At 40.1% G+C, this 19,011-nt stretch overlaps 1 protein-coding gene across 1 annotated transcript in view; it reads right to left on the reverse strand.

Annotated features, from left to right (window-relative positions):
- LOC135941758 (mucin-2-like) overlaps positions 1 to 19,011 on the reverse strand; it is a 39,153-nt gene that overhangs the window by 6,712 nt on the left and 13,430 nt on the right. The window contains exon 2 of the mRNA XM_065487455.1: positions 6,882 to 7,016. Coding sequence (XP_065343527.1) covers positions 6,882 to 7,016 — 135 coding nt within the window. The remainder of the gene's footprint in view (positions 1 to 6,881; positions 7,017 to 19,011) is intronic.

Below are 19,011 nucleotides of genomic sequence, written 5' to 3' on the forward strand. Positions count from 1 at the left end.
AGAGCCACTCGATCGCTTTGCGAGTAAACAGCTTGCAAAAACTTTTGTTATTGGAGGCGCCGCCACCACCGCCAGCGCGTCCTCTTTCAAGATAAATATTTGGGAAATAGAGGATCTTCCATACCTTTCTTGTGTTTTGCTTATAACATTACAAGTTTGGTGTATCGCTCGCCAGTTTTTGTACGCCGCTGAAATCTGATTTAGAAGGATATCTTGTTCGTGATATTGGAAGAATATGTCCAATGAAAAGTTTCTAAATAGCATGGTACAAAGTCTTGTGGGCATTAAATTTTTTTTAAACTAGCAATTCCTGTCTAATCACTGTGGAATTTTGTGTGACGATTTTATCTGGTCTGTCTACCACTTTGCAGTTTTCTTTGGCTCAAAGTGACCTCAAATTCAAAAATTAAGTGGATTTTAAGAAAGTAAAAAAATTATTCCCCAATAGATTCGTCTAGAAAAATTTTAACTGGTGGTTTATGTTAACTGCTAGATTTGAAACTGTAATTATTTTAGTATTGAAAAGGGTGTAATATTCCAAGTACTCAAACAAAGGAGTATGTCTGTGCTATCGATAATTACAGTTAATTAATTTCCAAGTAGGTCTTTCTTCTATAAAAATTGAGCGTCGTACAACACAGAACGAACGTGTAAAACCAACATGCGATTTGCCTCACTTGAAATCACGATGATCAATAAAACAAAAAACGCATAAGAGTATAATTCCACAAATGAAAACGATTTATTATTTGATGGTGCCGGCGCGGAGCGGGAGGAAAACAGCTAGTTCGGCTAGTTCATTACGTTATTACGGCAAAAGGGCTGGAAGTCGTGATAGCGTCGTCAGCTGAGGATTATCCGCCGCACAAGTTGGTTCGCACGGATTTATATCAAAATATCTGCACGCCGAGGCCGTCGAGCTTAACATTTGAACACGTTGTACAGCAAGCATCTCTTTTGTATAATTAGTCGTCTCCGCGCGCGCTCAAAGCGACGCAGAATAATAATTTGCATTGGGAGCAACGCAGTTTGGACAAGAAGAAGCCACGCGCGTGGTGGCACCGGCTGTTTGAATACATTTGAATAATACGTACTTCTCTCTCTCTCTCTCCCTCTCTCTCTCTCTCGAGAGAGAGAGAGAGGGAAGAAAGTGAAGCCTGCAGCGCGTCTAATAATTGTTATTGCCCGAGTTGCCCTAATTAAATGTCAACTCTTTGACTTTGAACCAGGGAAATCGAAAGCTGACGTCTATAAGCAATGAAATTATATTATTTAGTACTACGGATTGTTTCTATTGAATTGTCCAACAGGGAAGAAAGATAGTTATTAATTAAATTTATGTTGGATTTTTTTAAATTTTTTAATTTGTATCAATGGGATTGCTTAAAGAGTTGTGTTTGGATTTTTCGGTTGAAAAGGTAAGATGGCGTCAGTTAGGACCTGGATTTTGTTTTTCGAATTTGGCGATATGTGACTCAACGAAATGTTCAAGTATATTGCGTCTAAAGAACAAATAATTAATTATTTTTCAAGATTTTGCAGTGCATATTTTTGAAAACATTAAGCGCCGGGGTGCAATTTTAAAAAAGGGCATGATTTGGATTTTTTCACCAAGCCCGATCGAATTATCTCCAAATTTGATGTCCTAGGTCAAGGTTACAGGTAATTTCTGTCAATTTTAGGGTTTAATTTAAATTTTGGAAATGTGCTCAGGATTTCACCATTTTTAAAAAGAACTTGAAAGTTGTCCTATGACATGTGTGTGACCTTATGCCAAAAATCCGGAGTTTGTTTTCGAGAAATTATAATTCAAAACTTGAGAAAATAAGAATTTTTCGACTTTTTCGAATTTTTTAAATATTTTGCAACTCCAAATCTCGGGTTAAAACAATCAGATTTGCAAAAATTACCCACCCACAGACTCGTATTGATCTACCCTGACTAGCTTAAGAGTTTAGGGGGTGCTAATGCTAACCCTTCAGCCCTAAATTGCAATATTTCAACCCCCATGGGATTATTGAAAACTTTTATAGCGCTGTAATTTTAATTCTAACATTATAAATTGTTTTAATTTTGTAATTAGACATTGGATGTTAATTTAGGGTGAGTTATGGATAGTTAAAAACATTTTTAAGCTTCTGAAATTCTCCATCTGGACAGCAGAACAGCTATTGGTATTAAAAAACTGCCAGACCCCTCGTCTAAAACACGGCAGATTTTTCCTCTGATAAAAAACGCTAATAATGCGGTCTTTGCAATATTTTCAAGACTATACAACACGCGCTTAAATAGTGTTCTGACCTAGAACGGCAGTGATAAAAAGCGCCGGTGCCATTTATTCGCGTGCACGGGCATGAAACTTACATAACGTGTTTTTCTTCTCGGAATTGTTCCGCATCGATCCTGGTCGACGGAAAATTGACGTGTGCAGCCACTTTAATGCTGCACAAACCGAGCCAGGATGATAATTTTCAAATAATTTGTGAGATGAATGCCGGGGATTAGGCGGTGAGTCGTGCGTGCGGCCGCTTTTGAATATTTTTACATTTTGCTAGCGTTTGCTCATGCTGGCGCTGCTCCATTTGCATTTTACAAGTGTATACGCACATTAATATTTATCGACCACAAGCACAACCTCTCCGAAGAAGAGTGTTTGCGCTTTAAAAGCTGGCGGAAGTGCTGGGGAAGGCTAAAAAATATGAAAATTCGATTCTCGGCGCCGCGCCAGAGAAGGAAGTGACAAAAAGACTTTTCATTCGCTATCGCAGGTGCATATTCGCACCTTGCAAATAATGCACGTTGTCGAGATAGCATGACTGCTGAATATCTGCTGCCGGGGCTGCTTTGAAAAATTATCGTGCGCCAGCGTGTCTCGTGAATAAAATATGTATTCATACGCTTTTTTTGCGTTTTTTTTTCTTTCTCCATCTCCGTCGACGACCCCCCAAGGCTTTAATGCTCCACTCTCTCGCAGTGCATGCGAAATTTCTGCAGACGTCCGCCCTAAACACTAGAGTTTGTCTTTTAAAAAAAATGCTTGCAAGCAATTCCACGTGATATACGGGTTTTTGATGCGTTTAATTTTTGACTGAAAGAAAGTAAATTCTCCTTTTGGAAAGGCATGAGCTTGGAATTTAGGAATTTTAAAATTTGCTATAAAGTTTTCCCATGATATGTGTGAACATTCCAGAACGGGGCTAATTTTTTCGAGAAATACCCTATCAAATCTCGAATATGGCGATTTTTTTCGACGTTTTCGTTTTTGCAAACATTGTCACCACCAAATCTTGAGTTCTAGCCATCAGAATTGCAAAAACTACCCACCTTTAGACTTGTATTGACCTCCCCTGACCAGCTAAAGGGTTAAAGAGGTGCTAACCCTCCATTTAAAATATTTTTTAAGAAATGCAACAAAGTATTGTAAGTAGCGCAATTTTGCTATTACATTTAAAGTGTGGGGGTTGAAAGAGGTGGATATTAAGCACCCCTAAAACATTTCAGCTGGTTAGGGGAGGTTTAGAAGAGTCTAACGGGTTTTAGTTTTGACATTTCTGATGGCTAGAACCCGAGATTTGGCGTTTACAAATTTGAAAAAGTAAAAATGTCTTATTTTTCGAGTGTTTATAAACTATAAAATTTATTTTCAGGGGTTGAAGGGAGTTTTGGGGGGTTGAAAGTGAAAAGTATGATAAAAACCCTCAACTAAATTGAACAATACAAAATTTGAAATCAATTCAAAAATTTTTAGTTCACCCGAAGTGTAAAAAAACAAAAAAAAATAACTTTCAAGAGAGTAAAAAAGCGAAAGGGGGTAAGTTAGGGGTAGGTTGAAATTCAATATACATGAAACATACTCATATACACATTTTATGAAAATTTCAGGGTGTTACTCCAATTATTCGAATTTTAAAGAGTCAAAAACAATATTAAGCTTTGTATATGGATAGTTAAATACCCGGGACAAAATCGGGTTATTTTGAAAACGGCTGACCTTGGAGTTTTCAATTTTGGTCACAATGTGTATGGTGGCTAGAAAGTCGACTGCAAAAATTTTCGGATTTTTTGGAACAACTTTTGAGTCTAAAAACGACAAAAAACGTCATTGGGGTCGTCAAACGACCCCACGCTCACTCTCAAGGTTTAAATAATGGAATTTCTCAAGAACGAACAATAACACCATTCTGAAATTTTCACACGAGTTTACACGAGTCATGGGACAACTTTAGAGCTCATTTTAACAATTCCAAAATCATGAACTTTTTTCCAAAATTTAATTTAAAACCAAAATTAACAGTAGTGACCTTTGACCTTGACGTAGGACATGAAATTTGGTGTCAGTTCGATCAGGCTCGGCGAGAGAAATCCAATGCACACCTTATTTTTTAAATTGCACCACAAGGAGAGGAGATACTGAGAGGATTTAAAGATTTCCTTAAACGTTCCGTAAAAATGAAATTTTCTTATTACGCAATCTAATTGTATTGTAAATACTAATTTGTGGGGAAATCGTGGACTAATTGCGGAACCGAGATAACGACTAAATTACTATGTACCAGATTGTGATTTGGAGCAGAAATTGACGAGCAGTGCCAGACGGAGATATGCAACCGTCTCGACGCGAGGGCACGGCGCGTTGCATAATTCCATCTGTCGTATTATTAAGCCGGCTGTTTGTCAACTGGCAAGTCAATTAGCCCGCACATGCATGTTTCAATTAGGCAAATCCGAGAGCGAATTTATTGAGCACTCCCCTAAGCGGATTGCTAATTAAATCAGCCGCCGGCGTCTTCATTAAGCCGAGAGTGGCGACGTGCAGATGTCAGCCACGGTTATTCCGGTCCGAAAAAATTTGTCACCATGACAAAGATCAGGCGCACTCGCTTCTTCCGAGACACGCGTGCCTAGAATTTTTATTTTCAGCTGCAGAGGCAAATTAAACGTTTTTTCCCCTTCTTCTCCTTCCGAGCGAGCGAGAAGATTATGCTTCAACCGTCTGACTTTTACTGCGAAACACCGCGCGCATCCTGCCTCGAATTTTAATTTACTCCGGCAGCGAAAGTTGTATATTGAATAAAATTGGAGCCAGAATTCCGTTCAGCAGGCCGAGTTTTACGACGCCCCGACTAACAACTTCTAAACTGAGAAAAATTCCATTTTTGCGCGCTGCCGGCGGCCAACTTTGCAGAGTTTAGCAAGTAAATTCTTTTCTGCATTCACAAGCGCCTCGAAAATAGAAATATTGATTCGTCCTCGACTTCACGAGACGAGACTCTCTCGGCGCGGCAAGCGTTATATTTTTCCTTATTGACGCGGAATAAAATTGGAATTCAGCATCAATTAAAAGTTATAATTAATTGAAAAGTTCCGATTGCTCTCTGATTGCGTCTGGCGCTTGATGTGAAATTAATTAGAATTCGCTAAACGAGTCCGATCTCGCTTTTGACACTTAATTTTCTGCGTAGTGATTTCTGAGTTGAAAAGCACGAAGCCATTCTCATTACTAATTAATTGTTTCTAGGTTAATTTAGATTTATAGAACTCGAAATCAGCTGTCACAAAATCTGAAAAAAATCGCAGTTGTTTAGTTTAGACCCTTATATTGGATTTTAATGTTGAAATTCACCTTGTTGCCAATTTTTCCCACTTCAAATGGTTTTTTCTTTTGAAAAATTTTATTCCAAATTATAATTCTCCATTTAAAACATATTCAGATAAAATAAATTAATTTCAAAATATTTTCCAGCCCCGTAAAAACACCCCTTTTACATTTTGCAAAGTTTTAATCCCTTTATTCTTGAAATAAAACATTGATCAGGAGTTTCGAATAAATGATTTTTACTCCAGCCCCTAAATAACACCCCAAATTAACCCCTTAAAGCGTTTTTGGTACCTAGTATATAGTTTAGAGCTCTTTTTTGAGTAAATTTTATCATTTCTTTTGGCCTAAATTTATTTTTCACAAAATCCTCGTCTTTCAACCCCTTAAAACCCCCCCTTTGATAAAGAATTTCTTATTTTCGTTTAATTTTATTTTGATTTTTACTTCACATCTTAAATTAAAACATTGTGTTGGGAGCCTGGACCTATTTTTACACTTCAACCCCATAAACCACCCTCTAAATCAGTCCCTAAAACATTTTTGGTGTGTTTTTTCTTGTTTAGAGCTCCACTGAAATATAAATTTTAGTATCCTCGTCTTGAAACCCAAATTATTCCTTTTAAAATCCCCTATTTGAGAGAATTTCTTGTTTTCGTAGATTTTCACCATGATTTTGGTCATTCTACATCAAGCCTGGAATCATTTTATTCATCCATATGGTATGTCAACCCCTTAAGCCACCCTTTAAAATTATTGGGACCTTATTGGCGCTGTTGAGAATTTATTTTAAATTATTATTGCTGATTTTTCAAGTAATATTTAAAGGCGAAAATCAAGAAATTCTATCATAGGGGTGGTTGGGTGGTTTGAAAGGGATGAATTGGGGGTTATATGGTAAGAAATATGAATAAATTTCACATTTAGTTAATTTAGAAGGATACAATGTAGAAGTAATTAAAAAGATTCCTCTAAATACGAGCTGAAAGGAACCAAAAATCCTTTAGGGGTTGATTTATAGGGTTGTCAAGGTATAGAAGGAGCTAATGGCTTAATTTATTGTGTTAAACCCACAAATTCCTAGGATAAAAACGTGTTCACAGTGAATAATAGCAAAAATTACTTTAATAGGGTCGGTTTTTAGGGGTGAAAATTTCAATTTGGGGTTTTTATTTGTTCGTGGCCGTGACTCATCCCATTCTTTAGTTTTAAATTTGGCAATTAACATTTCTGAAACAGTTTTTCTTGAAAAAAGGGGTGAAATTGGTGGAAGTGCACTTCTTACCCCGACATTTCTCCTGCGTCTCGCTTTTTGTCTTCTCCGGCGGGTGGCGAGGCAGGCGGCCACGGCGATCACGACGGCCAGGAGGAGGGCGCCGAGACAGGCGGCCGGTACGATAGCACTTTGCCGCGCCAACTCCTGCGAACACGCCACAGATTTTATTAGCAGTCGCGTGCGCATCTTTTCTTGTCGAGCCGACATTAGCATGAAAATAAAGCTCGGTGAAATATGGCTGCGAATTTGCATTTTATTTGCAGCCTTCGCGGGTCAGCCCCGAGAACTTTTTTTATGCAAAATTATACAAATTTCTGCTGGGGCAAGGACCGCATGCAAACTAATTGCCCAGCGGGTTGTAAAATAATTTAAAAAGCATTTTATGCAACTTGATGATAAATTAAAAACCATCCAGAACCAATTAGCAATTAATTTGGCTAAAATTTCCTTGTTTGTTTACGCTTTAATGTTTATAAAGAGCAAATAATAATTATTGACATGGTAAAACATCAAATTTAATTTATCAGAGCTGAAAAATCATTGAATTGATTGAATTGTTAAAACAGAGCGAGCTGTAAATTTAAAACATAATAAATTGTCCTGGTTCCGGCAAAATCGCGCAACGTTCAACAAACACCCAAATTTTAATTGTCGAAATGATTGTTGACCTTTTCTTGCAACAAGGAAATTCGCGTTTGGTTGTTGAAAGTTACGCAATTTTGCCGGGGCCAGGACGAAATCATCATGAAATATCAACACTGATTTAATTGTTTTAATTTCTTTTTCAGGATTTTGATTTTTTTTCTCTCTTAAATTAATGGAAATAAATTCAGAAAGAGTTTATATGTATGGCAGGAGCCGGTGGATCTTGATTATTGTTAAAACGTCTTTCAAACTTTCCCATAGTTGTGGATTTTACGGGCGTTTCAATCTTGAATTTCGAATTTCGGGATTTTTTAGTTTTCTCTGAATAAATTGGGCGCAGAACAAAAAATTTGACACTGTTGAACTCGTCTCGTCAAGAGTAACAACTTTCCTGTTGACTTAATAGCAGTAGGTCAATGTTCAAAATCATTAAAATCGAATTTTCTAAATTGCACTTGAACATGAAAATATAAAAAACTTCATATAGCCATCTTGTAGAGTGCAAAAAATAGAAACATAAAATGTCAAAGTCTGAAATATCATTTTTTCCTTGATTTAATTTCAAAAAAATGAAACCTACAATTTTTTTAAATGCTTAAACGCCCAAATCTCAGCTTCTAATTGTCATATTTTCAAAAACCACACACCGTTAGACTGGTAATAATCTCCCCTAGATAGTCGAAGTAGTCTAAGAGTTCCAACCCTTCAACCCTTTTTTGCACCCCTCAAAAAACGTATTATTTTACATTTTTTAGTTCGCGCACCAAAAGAAATAGACGTTATTCACCAAATCTCGATTTCTTATCATTAGATTTGCATAAACTGCACACATTTTGACGCATCGTGACCTTCCCTAGCAGTCTAAGGGTGTGTCAACCCCATTTCAACCCCCATTTAAATAGACAGTTATTTAATTCCTATATATAAATTGAATATTGGATATATTTAAACGTCGTTCAGCCCTCATCCCCTATACTATAACACGATAATACCCTTGGGGAATTGATGCGACGTGGCGATGATCACATTGTCGGAATTAAATTCCAATTGCAGGTGCAGAGAGGCGGGTGGGATTACGCCCCGCCAGTCATTAATCATTCCGAATGTGCGTGTGCATCTGACGAGTTAAGTGGAAGGAATTCGGCGAGCATAAGGGCAAATCCTTCGAGCACCTTTAGTGTCAGCCATATTGCTGCGCCGCTAGCTCGAGCAAATTTCAGCCAGGTTTGAGTTATGGGCCGCGCCGAGCGTTATTAGCAATAAATTCAGGGCCAATTTTATGTCTCGCTCGTGCTTAATTTCCGCGATAAACACACACGCCTCGTATAAATGAACCTTTTTAATTATTCCAGCGGCCGCTCTCTGAAGTGAGATGTGAGTGAGTGTTATCATTCCTGTGCACGCGCCTTTTTGCAACAAACGCGAACTCCGCCATTCACACGCTCGTAAATTTGCGCCAACATTTCCATTCAAATCTCTGGATAAATTTATTGCTTGCATTTGTTGCATTCCGTGCAGGGGAATTTCAACAGGAAATATCGTGAGTTAATTGCTTCCTCTTAAATTTGTAAACCGCGGATTTAATGAAATTCTAAAACTTTATTTAGTTTTGTTGAATTGCGGTATTTAAATTTAATGATTCATAAAACGAATGTGCTGTTTGAGCCTGGGCTTGGATTAAATGTTATTTAAGCCGAAAAGCACTTTTTTAATTAATTAAATTGCAGTAAAAATATTCAAAAATCAAGTCAGATTATTTTTAAAAATACATTAATGCGATTCCATTCGTGTTTTTTGCTCTGAATTGGTTTTTTACTACCCTTCTCTGCATTGCACGAACAGAGAAAGTGATTTTTCGCGTGTGCTTTTTGGCGCAAATATACGCAAGTTGCGGCGCGCTACAACACTTTTGGGCCCGAGGCATAAAATGCCATTTATATTGTGTGTGTCGTGTGCTGTGCGAGGGTATTGACAAAAATGCGAAACAAATTCCAAAGTAAACTCTCTTTGCGGGCCCGTCGAGGCAAAGGAGTCAAGCAGGCATGAAGGAAGCTCACAGCCGCCACATCTTGCTCCTTTGAGATTCGGCCGCGCTGCCACAAACAAGAAGGGCAGGCGGTATACGTTCAACGACAAAAAAAAACGTGTATTTCTTTTTTACAGCGAGTCAAGGTGCAGGCCGACCGACCGACCGACCAGACCCTTCGAGCTAGAAGTAAATAAACTTTTGGAGCTAAAGCCTGAATTATTTGCTTCCTTTTTTTTTAAGGAAATTTAAGCTTTTAAAAAAATGATTTATTATTTTAGTTACTATGCAAAACACATAAAGCAAACGAATTTACTGAATATTTATCAGAATTTCTTTTTTATAGAGAGAGAATCTGATGGATGCGAAGAATTCCTGCAACTCGGCTTCTTCTGGACCCTCTTAGATCAAAATTGAATTCCCACAAGCCTGAACTTTCCAGCATGATGCCATTTATTCTCAAAAGATCTGCTATATGTGAAGGGGGATGCCGCTTCGGCCGCAGAGGAATATGTTTGTGTCTGCTTCTTGCGGCTGCCGAAACGGCTTTCACCGTATAAATTTTGGCTCTGATTGTGTAGCGCAGTCGTTTGTGTGCAAATTAAAGTGGGCTACAGCTAGAATGCTCCTCGGCACGTAGTGGCAAACTCTGCATTTAATTCGAAAAGAAGCTTTGAAAAGTTTTTTTTTCTTAAGTCATGCATGCGGAGCGAGTGTAACGCAGTTGCTTTTATATTCAATCTCTGCAACTTGCTTTAGAATTTTGCTGTGAAATTAAGACCCGAAATTTCTTTGCTGGGAAAGTGGATTCTTCAAATTTACTCCAGAGTTAGGAATGAGCTCAAATTTCCCGGAGTAAATTTCTGGTTGCACTGCACCCCATTCCAGATTTTTGTAATTTTTAATGTTTCTTTTTCTCGAAATTATTTTTGATTTCTTAAAATAAATTTTTATTATCCTTAATTTAGCATACCGAAAGATTCCCAATTTAATTAAGCGCTTCATTAAGAATTTAAGGTTGAGAAAGTTGTGAATTTTGAAGTAAAAAGGTCCTGCTTGAATTTAAACTTGTTTTGTCACATTTTATTTTTGTGCCTCCATCAGCTCGGCATGCAAAGTAAAAATTCAGCTAAGCCGCAGGATCTGCTCTGGCAGCGAGAGAGTAAAAACCGTTTGGCGTTGTGGCAGCCAAGCTCGGAATCGACGCGGATCGTGACTTTTTATGCTGCGAGAGAGCGGCCCAGAAGCCGGCCAGAATGAGAGCATTTCGCCTTTCGCCGGTGTTATTACGTAAGGCCGCCCGCCCGCCCGCCCGCCCGTGTGTTCATATACATATATCCGGCGCTCCGCGTGTGTGTATTGTCGACATGTGCACAATATCACATATGTGTGCCTACAATCTCGTTTCGAGCATGCAAACGTTTGGACAGAGATGGATCGATCAAACGCCATACCATTATTTTATTGCAAATCATATCGCGCGCAGCAGCGTGCACACATATGTCGCCACGGGTTTATGTCATTTTTACGATGACAACCGTTGCAAAGAAGCGAGAGTAGGTGCATGTCCCAAAAACAGCCGACAGGATTTGCCATCTTTGCCAAAAGCCCCTCCGCGTACGCGTGTTTGGAAACTTTTCTCCAGAGCAAATAATGCGACGTCTCAACTTGTTTTGACAGCTTTGAACCACAGAGTGCGACAGCAGAGACAGTTGATTTTCCCAGAAAGGAAAATTTCCTTTCCAGACCTGAAGTCAAATAATTAGAGTCAACACTGCTTTCAATGCCAATATTTGCTAAAAGTGTTGAAACGCGAATTGCTGGAATTTGTCGATGGAGACAGTGGAAATATGGTCTCGCCAGTTTTTATTCCTGTAATAATTGGCCATTCCTGCAGATCAAACTAAAACGGAGCCCACACAGCACTGGAATTCCATTTTTGACCGTGCCAAGGTCGATTATATTCAAATGGCTTGGTCGGAAATTCGATACGACGTGCTGAAAATCGGGGGAAATGAAAAAACCGTTACTTTGGCGGTTTATTCTACGCAATAATCAATCAGAAATGAGAGCCGTACTCTGATTGGACGTGGCATTAGCCTAAAGACAGCAACACAAGCGCCACAGCGCCAGCCAGCGGAGGTAGCCAGCACCAGCCTCTTCCCTCTTGTTGCTTAATAATTGCACTGGCTGTCGCAGTGGCGCGGCTGTCTCGATTTTAGGCCAATGCTACGTCCAATCAGAGAACGGCTATCCCTTCTCTGATTTGTCGCCGGCTTTCGTTTTTCTAGATTCAGACCAAAAACCGCTAAAGTAACGGATTTTACGTTTCCCTAGGGCTACCCTGACGCCAGGATTTGAATTTTTCTCTGTCCTCACGGTCGTGTCTGACCCTCAGCATGCTCCGAAGTTAAAATTAACCAATTTTGCAATTTTGATTTCTCCTGAACCTGTTTTTCCACCTTTTTGACCCTGTTTATCTGGGAAAATAAAAGTTTCGCGACCCTAATAACAACATTAAAAGCATCAAGATGTTGTTCAACAATAGATTGCAGACTTGATTGCGTGTCGCGTCGTGAGATTGAGAAAGATTGGTTTTTGGCCTGCGGGAGAAAAGTTGCCAGTGGCAAGGCCAATTCCTCAATTCCCGGAGTATCACACACACGCGGCGATGGAGACAAATATAGAGCCAAATGTGCCCTGCTAAAGGGTTCGTTTGCTCGTTTCCCAATTTCCCAGCAACCGCTCTGCAAACATCCGCTTCGCACCGCATTTTTCCAACCCATTTTCTCCGATGCCTCTGCTGTTTGCGAAAGAGAAAATTCTTTCACTCGCGCTAAGGAAGAGAAGAAACGTGTGTATTTCCTTCGGTCGGTTGCCATGGCGACGCAGCAAAAGTGATATAAACCCAATTTGCAGCACAGCCCAGACTCGGCCGGTGATCCGAGCTCTCATCCTTGCCTCTGTGCATATCCTACGCTGCCTTTTTGTCTTTTGATCAGACGCGTGAGTAATAAATAACTGCGACAAATGTGGATCAATAAGGAGCAAGGCGGCCAAGTGTGTGAATGAATGAATGAAGACGGAGCGACAAATTGAATTTTATCTCGGCTCTCGCGCCAATCAGGCTAGGTAAACAAGACTTTTTTACTTCGCAAATGCCAGCGAGGGTGAAAAAAGCCAAGCCAGCGAGCGAGCGACCTTCTGGCCAGACCCATCTTTTCAGGCTACTGCTTCTGCTATAGCTGCGTTTGTTCTGCGCACCAGTGACGGCCAGACAATTGATTCAGCGGCCGAATTCCTCACTCGCTCTACGTGCCTCTCTCGGGGTGATTTCCACTCCAGTTCAAGACGACGTCGAGCCTGCTTTTAAACCAGAGACAAATCTTGTTCGTTTAAAATAACACTCACTCCAAATAAGTGCTTGGAGTAAATTGAACTATTTTCTTTTCGAGAAATTCCACTTCTAAGTGTTTTGCAAATCTTGTCAACTCCAAATCTCGGTTTCTACAGCGGGGACCAGATTCGCGCGATGTACAAATATGGCGTCCGGTGGAGTATGGCGCGAAAAAACGGTCCACGCGAAAAGAACCCAGTTTTGGTCAATATTGTGACGCATAATTTGCATTACTTTTACTAATTGTATCTTTTGGATCGTAAAAACAAACTCTTGACACTCGTACGGCAATCCAAAGAGAGCTTTTTGTTTCCCACATTCAGACGCCATCTTGGATCTGCGCAATGCGAACCAATTTTATCGCACGTCTGGCCCCCGCTGGGTTTCTAAACATCAGAAATGCAAAAACTGCACTTCTTGACATCCCCTAACCAACTAAATGGGAAGTATACAAAAAAGACCCTTTAAACAAAAGAGACAAATCAGTCGACGTTTAAATAAACACCCACTTCAGATTGCTTTTGAGTAAATTGAATCTGCTAAACGGTTTTATTTTCAAAAGCGCACACCGTGCAACCAAAATTAATTATAAATTTTCAAGCGTTGACGGTTGAATGAATTTAATCAGCAGCACCTTTGATTAATTTCCCCGAAGTCAAGAGTCGGTGAAAGCAGCAATGTTTGGCACAGACAGCCGTATAGATTGAGCGGCATGTTTGCCAACATTCATAAAACGTAATTCGCTTCAGATGGCTTTGCTCGTCTTGGAACGCCTGCGGCTGCATTTTTATTTTTGCTTTTCCCTCGTTGCTCCAAGAATTGGGGCTCGCGAGCGTGCTTTGCCCCTTTGTGCTGCCACTGACGCTGTATGACTGAGATTTCAGCTTTGTGTGCTGCAGATTATGTGACTTTTTGTCGTTCCTGCCAGATAGCGAGCTCATCATTTTTTTTTCAAATACTTTGTGAAGAATTCCTGCTCTTGCTGCAGGTTAAAATGAAAATATGCACTGAACTATACAGATTTTTCCAGTTTGTTTATTTTTCTTTTCTAAACATTCGTTTTATTTATTTCATCAGTGCGTTAAAACTGTTCTTTTTTTTCTGCTGAAAACTTGACTGAAATGAAGACGGAGGATGAGGATCTGCAGAACAATGGTGGCGAGGGCAAATTAATGTCGGGTGTGCCGAAACGACAAGAGCAAATAGTGCCGAGCTTTAACGCATTTATACGTCCGCAAAGACAACGCGGCGACTTTTGGCCGCTTTTCGCTCCACCGGCGACAGACAAAGCGAGAGCCGGGCAGGGCTGAGCCGGGCCGGGGTCGACCAACTTTGGTGAAAGGTTAAAATTTGGCCGGCGCTCAGACGAGTATTAAAATTTCAAGTGTGCCAAAAGCCGCGGCCGACCTCTCTGCACCACTTTAATGCGGACAAACCCCAATTAGCGGCCTATCTTTGATTTAAATCCAGCCAACGCGGACAAAGGATTTGCCGCTGAATAATTGAGCCGATTATATTTATTATTTATGGCATTAAGTTTCGGCTCATGAGGAGAGGCCTTTGCCGATGAATTATTCAGGTCGGCGAGAGAGCAAAAAGTGCCGTAAAAAGTCAAACTTTGACATTTCATGAGCAGGGGTGAACTTTTCCATCCCGTCGTCTCCGGCGTCGGCAACCTGCCCTTTTCCTCCGTGCTAAAGATCTGATGAGCCGTACATGTATAGTACATAAGCAGTTCGTTCGGCGCGTTAATAGCCCCCAAGTGCGGTGCCGATCAATGCCCGCTTTCCAAGGAAGAATGCCGTGCACACCCGGCTCTTTTTCGCACAACTGTTATTTTGCAACACGTGACCAGCAGTTGGAATTTTTTTCAGTTTTGCGCGGGCTTGAAATTGGATATTACACGCGTAAGGAGACTGACTTTCTTGATTAAACTCGAGCATTCTCGAAAGAGTGGGTAGATTCAAAAGGAGACTTGAGTTAATGACATTTTAAAGTGGATTCATACCGGATTTTTGACTTTCGTAAGACGAAAGCTTTTTTAGACTTAAAGAAACTTAAGATATTAAGTGATTTTCTTTTCAAATGCAACTATTTTTGCATTCTTAATTCACCAATTTGCGCGTGTTTTTATTTATATGGTTAAAACGTTAAATAATCAAATTATTAGAATATAACCGTTGGAAAAATTACTGAATTCTTGAAAATTTGCCATTTTCGATATCGAAAAACACGCCCTTTAGATTCTCTATGAACATTGACCACTGGAAGACGGAAAAACTCTTGATAAATTTGAAATGGGGGCGTGGCTTCTCAGAAAATCAAATTTTTACTTTTTAAATTTGCTGAAAATATGCGGATATGTAGAAATGGGGGCGTGGTTATTTATAAGGCGTGACCTAGCGTTGAATAGATCGGGAAAATCGCAAAATTTCACGTTTATTCTGAGAGGTTTACGGGAACTTTGAAAAAGGGCGTGGTTTTCTATCAAAATTTAATAAAGAAGGCGTGGCATTTGTTGCAAAGCGCGGGAAAAACGTGAAATTTGTAATTTTTATCGAGAAATCGAGGGAATCTTGAAACAGGAGCGTAATGTTCCTAAGAAAACTATAAAAGGAGGCGTGGCACTTCGCACTAAGCGCGGGAAAATCAAGAAATTTGTCATTTTACGCATTTTACAGAGTTTTTCGGGTTGAATCCTGATCAAATCTAGTTATGCAGATATTATCGCAAAGAACCAAATTTCTAAATGTAAGAGAATGCTTAAAAACTCATTAATCATGCTCATTATCGATTTCCTATTTTATTTTAACTGCCAAATCTCCAGTTCTAGCAGTCGAAATCGCAAAAACTGCACACCACTGGACTCTTCTTGACCTCCCCCTATGATGAACTGGAGGTTTTCAGGGGAGTTCGGATGCCAGTAAAAGAAGCGTTGCTTAGCGCTTTTCGACTAGTGAATATGTTAGTTCCAATCCTCTTTAATTGAAATGTACCGTGAAGTATTGAGTAGAATTAAACCTTTTGAGAGGCCAACCTGAACGAATGCGCGTGTCGGATTTTGTATGGGGCCTCTGACTCACTCACTAGAGGCAAAAAGAGAGGGAAAAAACCAACATTTCCCGCAGCGCGCGAATTGATTTTTAAACCACCCAGCAGAGCCGGCCGGCACTTTGAAGGCACGCATCCGCCGCGAGCCTGTTTAAAATAATACACACACACACAGCGGCCTCGGGCTGGCGGGCATTCCATTTTCCAGTCTGCGCGTCTTGCGAGGAGCAGGCGCGCATTATTTACTCGCGAGTGAGCGAACGGGCAGGCATTTCATAACAGGCCAGCCAGAATGAAGAAAAGCGCAGAAAATAAGAGCCGTACTGGCAGCACGTCGGTCGGTCGGTCGGAGCGCGGATTAAAACGAGGGCGGCTATATCAAATATGTAACCAGGGGCAATGCACACGTGTTTGCAACCGGCAAACATACGCCCCTGACTCTCTTCGCAATGAAACGCGGAAACTACGGCTTGAGCATTGCGCAAATGGGAATCCTTTGTCGCGTGTATTTCGTATTTCGCGAACAATTTGCTGTGGGGAGTTTGGCGAAGCTCCTCTATTATACCGTGTGTTTGAATATCCCGCTCCAATTTGCGGACAAATAACACAATGTAGTAAAAGTTAGTGTTTGTTGGGAATTATGCCATGAAATCATTTGGCTGTTCGATCGTGTTTTTTTTTTTTTGTTCTGCCGCACTATACCAATATTATACGGAATCGTTACTTTGCGTGAGCAGCGTCACGTTCAAAAGCCGACTATTTTGCTCTCCCTTTCAGCGTTTAATTACGGTCGTCGACGGCGTGACAGCAGAATTGCGTTTGTGTCGCCGTAATGCCAAAGTTCGCACACAGCAGAGTACATTTGTGTCCGCGCGACGACGGAGACTCTCCATTTCCGCCGGCCGTGTTGTTCGCTCGTGTAATCAGTCGGAAGAGATGGCGATGCTAGCAGCACAGACTGCAAATGGTCCGAAAACAGGAATCAACTCGCCTCATGGGACTGTATTCATAAATAAAAAGCCGATCTGGTTCATTTTTCAATTCATTTACGTCCAAGGCTGCGAGCTAAAAAAAACCTGGATAACACAGACCTGTTTTTTTTTAGAACTGGGATTCCTGGTATTAGTAATTTCACTTTCTATAAAGGAGGTAGTTTGGGGTAGATTTTTATTGATTTATGAGAGTTGTGATCAGTGAATAAGTTTGCTGAAAGTGCAAAGAAACGTGGGCGATTTTTCTCGTTCCTGTAAAGCATATGGTGGAAGGGGGATGAGGGTTTATCACCCCCAAAACCTCTTTGGCTATCTAGGGGATGGTAAGAAGATTCAAACGGTGTTCAGTTTTTGTAATTCTGACTGTTAGAACCCGAGATTTGGTGCTCACAATTTTTTCAAAAATTTAATGTTTCAAATTTTGCCAATTTTGCAACCACCAAATCTTGGGTTTAAACTATCGGAATTGCAAAAACTGAACACCATTCGACTCGTCTCAATCACCCCTAGAAATCCGATGTAATTTGGGGTCTTCTATTAATTTTAAAGGGTTGCGATCAGGAGATGTCTAAAAGTGCAAAATGAAGCAATTTTTTGCTATTTCAATGCATGGGGTGAAAGGGGGATGATGATTGATCCCCCTAAAAACCAGTTAGCTATCTAGGGGAGGTTGAGACGAGTCAAACGGTGTGCAGTTTTTGCAATTCTGACCGTCCAACCCCGAGATTTGGTGCTTACAATATTTGCAAAAATGCGGAAAAACGCGTGTACAAAATATTAAAAATGCTAAAATATATATAATTCTGGGCATTTCATTGGTTTTAAATTTGCTCTAGACCTAGGTCATGATTAAAAAACGAACTGCAGTTTTATTTTTGAAAGAATAAAAAAATTCTGGAAAAAACGGAAAGTCTTTTATTAAATTTTTCCCCTGTTTCAATCAGAGCAGCGATGAAAGCCGGCTTCTCTTTCAGCTGGCGCGTGCCAGAAATTCGTTTTCTTCCTTTCAGACAAAAAAGGGTAATTACAATGGCTGGAAAACAACGGCGGTGGCGGCGGCGCTGTGAAAGCTCTAAATCTTCCCCATGAAAACATTCGCGCAAACTTTGCGGCGAAATTTGCACAAATTGCGCGCCGTTTTTACCTCTCCTCTCGGCAGCCGCGGCTATACCGCAAGTCACTCGCACGTCTGGGCCAAACTTTTGTTTGCCATAAATTCGGCAAACGAGCCAGTTTCGGGCCTCGCGCAGAAATCACAAGTGGCGCGCGCGGGACGTATCTCTTTTGTCTCGACTCGTTTTATTCCATTCAGGCGGAGCAGCATGCGAAGCCAGCACAACATGCGGCTGCCATCCTTGTGTCCGAAAGAACAATCGCTGCTCATTTTGGAATTCCTGAATTAAGAGAGCATTTTTTTAAACAAAATTTTACTAAATGAAAGAGCTAACTAGTTAGTGTTGGCTCGGTCTGAGTCTAATATACGGAATTTAAATGTGTAGAAACTAAAATTAGAGTGAAAAATGTTCTCTTCTGGTTTAATTTTAAATCCTGATTAAATAAATATTAAATTTAAGGTCATTGCTCAAGGTCAAAGGCAATTTCAGGGTTGTGAATTCCCTTCAGCTATCTAAGGGAGATTATGGAGTGTCAAATGGTGTGCAGTTTTTGAAAATCTGACGATTAGAAGCTGAAGTTTGGTGAAAATGCCTTTTACTTTCAAATTAAGGACATCTCGCATAATCAAAAAAGAGTGTGTAAACAAAATATCGGGTTATAATTATGTCCTATTTACAAAATCTGCATACCATTGATGTAATGAAGAATTTTTAAGGGTAAGAAACAAAAAAAGCCGAAAACTCTGTTCCCTAGTTAGGTGCAGACAACCAAAAAATGCCAACTTTTACGTTTTTTTAGGGTGAAAGCAGGGGTTGAAGAGTTGGCAACCTTAGATTGCTTTGGCTATCTAGAGGAACTGTATGCGAGTCTAAAGGTTTTAGATTTATTTTTAAATTAATGATGAACATTTTT

The sequence above is a fragment of the Cloeon dipterum genome, chromosome 4 (assembly GCF_949628265.1).
Source record: "Cloeon dipterum chromosome 4, ieCloDipt1.1, whole genome shotgun sequence".
Taxonomy (NCBI): Eukaryota; Metazoa; Arthropoda; class Insecta; order Ephemeroptera; family Baetidae; genus Cloeon; species Cloeon dipterum.